The sequence below is a fragment of the Diplotaxodon limnothrissa genome, linkage group LG3 (genome assembly GCF_057381915.1).
Source record: "Diplotaxodon limnothrissa isolate DT_005_m linkage group LG3, D_limnothrissa_male_GT1.1, whole genome shotgun sequence".
NCBI classification, from domain to species: domain Eukaryota; kingdom Metazoa; phylum Chordata; class Actinopteri; order Cichliformes; family Cichlidae; genus Diplotaxodon; species Diplotaxodon limnothrissa.
In genome coordinates this window covers 31,706,168-31,715,184 of record NC_140598.1, presented here as the reverse complement: position 1 = coordinate 31,715,184, position 9,017 = coordinate 31,706,168, and the positions used below count along the sequence as shown (strand labels likewise).

General features: G+C 39.7%; 1 protein-coding gene across 1 annotated transcript; it reads left to right on the top strand.

Moving 5' to 3' along the window:
• Nucleotides 1-2,863: 2,863 nt before the first annotated feature.
• Nucleotides 2,864-8,027, top strand: LOC146635384 (uncharacterized). The gene is made up of 7 exons (XM_085346914.1): nt 2,864-3,165; nt 3,987-4,067; nt 4,815-4,956; nt 5,098-5,213; nt 5,475-5,701; nt 5,920-6,026; nt 6,716-8,027. Exons 1-7 carry the CDS (start codon nt 2,913-2,915, stop codon nt 7,983-7,985), a joined length of 2,196 nt encoding a protein of 731 aa, XP_085203040.1. The 5' UTR covers nt 2,864-2,912; the 3' UTR covers nt 7,986-8,027.
• Nucleotides 8,028-9,017: the final 990 nt, after the last annotated feature.

Sequence of the window (9,017 nt, the reverse complement as noted above, 5' to 3'; positions counted from 1 at the left end):
GTCCAAAAGAAGAGGAATCTAATGGTGTTTGAATGGTTTTTCTAAGTTGAACGGTTTTGAAGGAGTAGGAGTACAAAAAACGTACGGAATACAGAATAAAATAGAATAAAGATTAGAAGAACAATACTGTGAATGCTTTTCAAGCATTCACACTAATAAAGATTCGAATAACAATACTGTGAATGCTTTTCAAGCATTCACACTAATAAAGATTAGAAGAACAATACTGTGAATGCTTTTCAAGCATTCACACTAATAAAGACTAGAAAGTGCATTTTCTGAAGAAACTGCAGTGTGAATGCTTGAATCTGAATGTTTGCATTGAAATGAAATAATTACTGAATTTAAGTTAAAAATTTTGAATGAGATTTAAAAAAAAAACCCAAATTTAACCTGAAAACAAAAGTGCTGAACTGCTAAAAGCTGAAGGTTACACAGAAGAAGAAGTTGGAAAAAAGCTGAAAATGTTTTAATTGCAAATTAGAAAAACCTAAGAAATGAGAAAAGAACATTTAGAGTCAGAAAACATCTGAAAGAATATTAAAAGGTCATATTCTTTGAATCACTGAATGACTAAAATGTGATCCCTCCACTTGGATCCACACAGTTTAAAAAATTTAAAAGTCTGAGCTTTGAAAGACACGGTGTTGGAAAGAGAACAACGATGGCGACGTTTTGAGGGTAAAATGATGGCTTTAACACTGTGGACACAGCAGCAGTTGAAAGAGAAGTGTTTAAGATGAATCTTGGCAGAGTGGCAGGCAGAGCTCGTTAAGCAGGCAGGTGTGAGCCTGGTTGCTATAGTGACCGCACCCAATGGCTCCATACACACGTACACAGACATGCGCCTCACTTTTGCTGCTTAAAATGAACAGAAAAGTCAGGCCGAAACAAATCGTTCCCAAATGAAAAGTAAAAGTCGTATTGACGAAATTCTTTCACCGTGAGCGACAGCAATGTCTAGTCTACCTAATTCTCAGTTTTCATGCCTGTGGAGCTTATTATATGGACGTGGTGACAGTGTAAAGACACCATGCTCTTCTGATTTTCAAACGAACCTTCTGAGCAAGTTTAACATTAGAGTCTATGGAAGAGTTGGAGGGAGGAGGCTGTGCATTGGTGACATTTATGAAAGAACCATAACACCTAGGACAATAGTAAACACATTGGATGAAAGAGGACAGCCATGGCTACGTTTTGAGGGTAAAATCATACCTGTAGAGCAAACGCTGCGGACACAGCAGCAGTTTTAAAAAAGATTTTAAGATTAATTTTTTTGCTCCTCTCACTCTAGCAGTTGAGCTGCCTCACTCTAGCCCCAACATTCCGTCCCATACACACCCATTATAAACTCTGAAACGGGTGAAAAAACATCATGAAACTTAAACTGGAACTGAAGAAAAAGTATAATAGATATTGAAAAGATAAATACAAGTTGAATAGTTGAATGTCTTGTCTTCGTTTTAAAGTTTGAATGGTGGCTCTATGTGAACGTATGTTGAAGTAGTAAGAGTTTAAAAATGAGTAAGTTGAATGAGAATTTGAAGGGTCTCCCCATTGAAATACATGGGAAATTTTTGTTGAATAAAGTTGAATAAAATTAAAAATATAAATGTTAAAAATGAGAAAAATAGAAGCAATGTTGTCCAAAATAATAGGAATCTAACGATGTTTGAATGGTTTTTCTAAGTTGAACGGTTTTGAAGGAGTAGGCTTTCAAAAAACGTACGGAAAAATAAAATATAATAATAATAATAAAGATTAGAAGAACAATACTGTGAATGCTTTTCAAGCATTCACACTAATAAAGATTAGAAGAACAATACTGTGAATGCTTTTCAAGCATTCACACTAATTAATCTAGAGGCTTTAGTGAATTAAAGTCAGAATATTAACAGACAACACTTTATTAGTAGATTTGATTTTTTTTTCTTTATAGTTTTTTCCTTATGATTTTAAGCTAAATACCTGAATGTAACCATTTTAATAAAAGGGCAATAAGTTAAAGTAACCAAATAACAGAAATGACCATTTTTGTCATACTTGAATGTCACCTGTCATTTTGTTTTCGAGCAGCCAGACTTTCTTGTAATTTTTCTAATGATGTGTAGACAACGTCACAAAGCACCAATTTTAAATTATATCTTTAGTCACTTTGTTACTATCACCCTGTCACAAAAACACATATTTTCTTCAATTTCTATGTAAAATGACAAAAATATAAGTTTAATAGGTATAAAACTGTATTTTCTTATATTCGACTGAGCAATAATCACTGTGTAAAATCACTCAAATGTGCAATCCACTGGTATTCCTATTTATCCATATTATATATTCTGTGTTTATATATGTGTATATGTGGTATATTTATGCCTATATCCTTACTCTCATTCCCCTTTACTGTATCTGTAACATGCTGTGCTTCTGTCGGTGCTGTGCTATTGGACAGAAGCCCCTAATGTAAAGGTCCCCGAGGTCAATGCAGACTGTGCATCATCCAATGCTGAGGGCTAAAAGAGGAGATAGAGCTTTTGAAGCTTGAGATCTATGAATGTGGTGATTTGTTTTAAAAGCAGCTAAAAATATAATCTTTTTAAGCTTGCTTTTGGGTAACTTTTTGTTCTAACATTTAACCATTTTTGTTATGATGTTTATCCTTAAAGGTGCTACATTAAAAATGCTTTTCACTTACTTTACTATAATGCCATGATTTTCACCAGCATCTTAAATGTACAGCAGACATCAGTCTTACTGGGGTTAGCTAGTAAAAGTCACACCAGCAGGGGAACTAAATAACGCCTGATTTTCTTTTCCGGACACAATTTGTAGCTGCACCAGAATCCGCCGGAAACGCACCCTGCGCTGTAGTGTGTGGATGTGTTCTTCGTCAAAACACAGCTGAGAAAACAAACATGTTTTACTGGATGAAGAGCGGCAGCAGCGGCGGCCCCGAGCCGGTCGACAGCGTCGGTAACATGTCTAAGAGCGACATACTGAGAGGAATCGTCACCGAGAAAATGAGCACAGCCGCCCGCGAGATCTTAGCGGTGGTGGAGAGGACTGTAGCCGACTACGAGGAGGAGGCTGCGGGCTTCAGGCGAGAGATCGGCCGTCAGAGGAGACTGCTGGAGCTCCTGCAGCCTAACGTCTCTCTGGAGAGAAGAGGTGAGTGGACAAATAAAGCTGCTCGCAGCCACAAAAAGCTGATTTGTAAATTTAGAATTTGCCGAACTTCGTTTAAAAATCGCTGATTTTACGTTTACAAGCTGTTAAACATACAGATGTGTAATTACAATAAAATGTGAATGCAGGGAAAATAATATTAGCGTTATTTGCAATTCGGCATGAATCTCTCTCAGCTTAAGTGTAGAGAAGAGCAGATGATTCAATTTTTTTTTTTTTTTCCCCTGAACTAGACCTTGAGGTGTATAAAGCCTCTACTTGAGGTAGAACCTTCAGCCTGGAGTGGTTATTCCATACATTTTTTAGTGCCATGACCTCAGACTTTGAGGGACTAATTAGAATTTCTGCTGCTTCAGGCTGTTCCAGTGAGATGGAGGTCGCCAACAGAAAACATCTGAGACCACCCAACTAAACTCTTCTTGAGCGTGCAATCTGACTTACTGCTTTTTATTATCCACGCTCTCATGGCTGTTGTACAGACTCTTAAAAGCATGTAGCAACAGGCCATATAACCCATAACCACGCCCTTCTTCTCACAAGATATGCCATTGGGCGTAATGTAGTTATCCTTGAGAGCATAAGAGTCTGGTCTAATTCTTATCCCAGATTGTCATTCTTTGTTTTGTTTTGGGGGTTTTTTTTTTTTTGTCTTTTTGGAATCTAGAGTTAATTTTTTCTTAGTGGTTTACATAATAAAAACAATGATCAACAGGAAGGAGCGTCTTTGGAGCTGCAGTCAAACACCACAGTCACACAAAGCTGATATATTGATCAAATGTTCTTTTTGACCAAAAAACACAAAGTCCTACAGCCTGATGTGGAGAGGCATGAGGTGGAAGTCGTGCCTGAGGACAGAGAGGAGCAACAGCCCAAGCAACAGACAGGTACGTCTGAACAGTCTTACCATTAATTGTTTTTCTTTTTGGGGGGGGTTCAAGGCTTTTATAAAGAATATTGCAAAATGACACAGGCACCCTATAACATGGGTAACCCCATATATAGGTATATATCCAGAATACAACCAGATGAGTTGCGCTTATTGGCACAGACTGATTAAGATTGATTGCAACATGTTGGCAGTCTGTCCATGTTTGTAAATTGGCCTCCAGTTATTTGCAAACATCACCAATTTGTCACCAGCAGTCAGTCAAAAGTCAGCCTGACTGTTTAGAACCAATTTGCCTCCTACTGTGTGTTAATAAGGAGGTTCAAAGTTTTTATTTTTTATCACCATGGCCTCATCTGGTCAGAATGCAAAGAAAACTGCTATCAATTAGTTGCCGTATATCTTGGTTTACTTCACTGTAATCAGTAGTAACTTAAAGGAAGACACGCATGGACTGCTAAACTCTGAAAGAGAAAACAAGTCATTTAAGTTAATGACTTTAAGTCATTAACTTAAATAAAGATTTAAACTGAGAACTACAAATCAAACTCACCTAAGCTGCCGCCCCATGTGGAGTGAAAAGAGGGCATGAAAGTGAGTGCAGTGCTTATATAATGTGCGCCAGGCGAGTTCAATTAATCAAATTATTACTAAAGCAAACTGACTAAACCACATGTATCGTGTGTTTATCATCATATGATTCAAATTAAAAACCATAACAAAAAGTGACTTCTGATGTATCCAGGTGTGGAGGACACTGAGAGCCTGGGCCTGCTTTGGTACGACGACATTGATGACGATGAAGAGGAGCAGGAGTTGATGCAACCAACAAGTTCCCGACAAAAACGAGAAGATCTAAAGGACCCAGATTATAAAATGCCGTCAAGGTTAGAACAAACACCACTTTAAGGAACAACAAACTGTAGAGGTTTGTAATATGGCCAACAATATGTGGATGGTCCCCAAGTTTATTTGCATTTGCTTTATAGTCTTTTATGGCACTGACTTAGTTCCTGCATTTTCGCCAGAGTTCCGACTATCAGGAAGAAGCCCGGCAGACCTCGCATCAGTGACACAAAGAACCATATAGATCTCAGAGTCCGCATCCTGGAGGACTCTCACACCAATGTGCTCTCTAAGACGAGTATGAAATGTTAATCATTAAGGTTTTGTATTTGTCTGTTATGTGGTACAGTGTTAGCCGTGCTATTAATACCATTTTTTCTTTGTTCCTAATTCAAAGCATTTTCCAATGCTTACAAAAATATTTAATTACATTATTTATCATCAGAAATAGTCAAAGACTGGCCAACTAATCACTTGAACTAATGAATACTAGGGCAAGGTTTGGTTTTACTGACTGCCTAAGGACTATTGATCTTAAGATGAATTTCTTCTGTTCCAGTATTCAAGAAGTTCCCAGCACACGACCTGAAGTGCCCTCTTGGTCTACAGGAAGCTGAATTCCTGGACCTGTTGAAGTCAACCTTTCCTCAGCTGGCAGATGATGAACCTTTTGACTTGTTCACAACTGACAGAAGCCGGAGGCTCCAGCCCCTGAAAGTGAAGACTGTGACTCCAGAGGAGATCCACATGTTCATTGGAAACTCTGCCCTCTACATCCGCCTGAAGGTAGACGCTGTACCTGTTTGTGCTGCTTTTGCCTCTGACTTTGGTAGGATTTTGATAATTTTGCCTCTTTATACCACAATAACAGATTTAAAATGTAACAATCATGATGTGATTTAAATGTACACTTTAAGATTTTACAAAAATGTTGAAGAAATTTTAGCTATTTTACTCTCAGTTAACATAAGTACTGATAATAATTTGGAAATGAACTCTTACAGACTAGTGAGGAGGGAGAGAAAGAGTTTCCCCCTTCACCAACAAACGATGACTGTCCATCCAGCGATGCTGACATAACAAAAGACAATGAAGCTGAACTCCAGTCAAGGTAAAAATAAAAACGGGTATAAGGATTTGTGTGCTCTTGATTGACCGACGATATCAAAAACAAGACTCTAGAATGTTGATGTAAATGGCCTGTATTTATATAGCGCTTTACTAGTCCCTAAGGACCCCAAAGCGCTTTACATATCCAGTCATCCACCCATTCACACACACATTCACACACTGGTGATGGCAGCTACATTGTAGCCACAGCCACCCTGGGGCGCACTGACAGAGGCGAGGCTGCCGGACACTGGCGCCACCGGGCCCTCTGACCACCACCAGTAGGCAACAGGTGAAGTGTCTTGCCCAAGGACACAACGACCGAGACTGTCCAAGCCGGGGCTCGAACCGGTAACCTTCCGATTACAAGGCGAACGCCAACTCTTGAGCCACGATCGGTTACTCATTAATCATAACTTAAGAGACCTTTTACTACTACGTGAGATCAGAGATCAGGGTTTCACTCAATCTAGACGCTGGATTGTGATAATTCAATGAAAAACATGAAATTTAAAAAATTATTGAGGGAACAAATTCTGATCTAACGAATACCAAACCCAAAATTCTGTGGTTCAAGTTCTCTAATGGATGAGTTTGTTGTTTTTAGTTATTGCAAGTAGACGAAACCTATGGCTTTTATGTACAGGCGCTCAGTACTTAAAACTTACCTTTAACCATTTTGTTCCACAGCAGCTCTGATCAGCATACAGACAGTCCCAGTGTGGACATGCTGGCCAGCAGCTCAACATCACAAAAGCAAGACCTGCAAACAGATGAAGAGGCCTGTGAGAGGGAAGTGGACAGCAAAGATGAACACAAAGCCTTGGCTGTAGACAAATGCTTTAAACCTGTTTCTGAGCTCCAGGTGACAAAAAAGATGAAGAAACAAGTGCGCAAAAGTGACATGAAGGAGATAGAGAAGAGTAAAATAGCCTGTAAAGTGTGTGGAGTGTGGTACTTGAACCTGGGCAGCTTGATCAAACACACCTGGAGTCACCTGGAGGAGCCACAGGGTGGTTGTGGAGTTTGCGGAGAGCAGTTTGAATCTGTGGATGAGTTGAAGAGACATATCAGAATTCACCAGAAAACTCACGACTGCTCATATTGTGGGAAATCTTTCTTCACCATCGTCGGTCTTAACAGCCACGTTTCTCTGCACACAGGAGACAGGCCATTCAAATGTAAGATTTGCAGCAAAACCTTTGCTTACATGTCTGGTCTGAATGTTCACCATTGGGTCCATGTGGAAGAGAAACCACACAAATGTGACATTTGCCCAAAATCCTTTGGTTTGAAGGCGCAGCTCCAAGCTCACAGCAAGATACACACCAGCAAAGACAGATACGTCTGCAATATCTGTGGAAAGTCTGTCTGTGACCTTCGATCTTTGACCCGCCACAAGTTCACTCACTCTGGAGAGCGGCCGTATGGCTGCCAAATCTGCGGGAAGCGTTTCAAACTTTCCGGCAACCTGAAGTCCCACGAGAAGATCCACATGGCTAGGGAGCGACCTTTTCTCTGCCACGTCTGCTGCAAATCCTTCCTGTCAAACTGCAGCCTGATGACTCACATGAAGACGCACAGCAGCGAGAGGCCGCATGTCTGCGGCGTGTGTAGCAAAGGCTTCGTGTCCAACGGCGAACTCAAGGTTCACATGCGAGTGCACACTGGTGAGGCGCCGTACGGCTGTTCCGATTGCGGCCGTTTCTTCAAACGCAAGACTCACCTGACCAACCACATCAGGAGCCACTTGGGCATCAAACGGTTTGTGTGCGCGATCTGTGGGAAGGCGTGCTCTCGCCAGGAACACCTGACGGTCCACATGAGGACCCACAACGGAGAGAGACCGTACCAGTGCACCATCTGCGAAAAAGCCTTCACCCAGAGCCACTGTCTGAAAACGCACATGAAGAGCCACCAGGTGGAGGAAACCTCTGTCCCCAGTCCATCCACAACCTAAACGACACTGAAAACAACTTTTTTTTATCATAATATACTTACAGATGCAGTTTGTTTTTGTTTTTTTTTTATCTGTGAACTTTATATTTCATTTTTTTAAACTGGAAAAAGTGTTGTGGATTTTTTTTTTCTTCTTTTTATAACTTTTTGTGCTAAAACACGTGGTTCTTAGATCATCATGTCACTTACAGCAAACATGTAGTCTGGTGACCAACAGTTCTACTAAATCGTTATTTTTTTGGGCATAAAGACCTAAGTTACTGAAGGACCTGCTTATAAAATAAAACAAAAAAAATCACAAAGTTCTGTAAAAAATTTGGTGCAGTAAAATGTTAGTCGTGTAAACCACTCTGCTTTAAATAAAAAGGGGAAAAAAGTTAACTATTTGAATTCTTGGTTAGTTTCTTTTCTCTTTTAACACAGTAATACTGATAATCAGAACTCTCAAAATTAGTTTAGTATGATTTTGGCCATCCTAAAAGTCTTTGAGTTTCATCTGGTTTCCTAATTGTTCCCCTTAATTGTGTTTCAGGGGGAACTTTGTATTAATCAAATTGTTTTAGAAGTGAGCTAATATCAAGCCAACAGCCATTGTAAACAGATGTTCCCAGATTTTTTCTTAGAAACCACAGATATCCTCCGCAGTTGTTTCAAAGGAAAACGCACCTTTGAGTGTTGAAATGCCAGTGTACTCAGAGGCGGGGATTTGAAAGTAGCCGATCCGAGAGCGTTGTTCATCTCTCTTAATTGCATCTCCAGCAGATGCAGTCCAGCGTTCCCACATCATACATGTAGCTATCTCGAGTGTTTTTCATTTTGTTCTTAAAGTCATTCATCCCCAGATTTATATATTCAGGGTTTAAACTATAAAATCATTTATAGGCAGTTTTGTTTTACCACATCCAAAATTCAAGGTTTTTCAAAATTCACGGGTGCTCTTGGACCGTAACCCCCCATCAATTTCAGGGCTCAAATGTACATTAACACACACTTTAGATCAGCATATAATTGTAAAAGTGGGCAGTCAGAATAA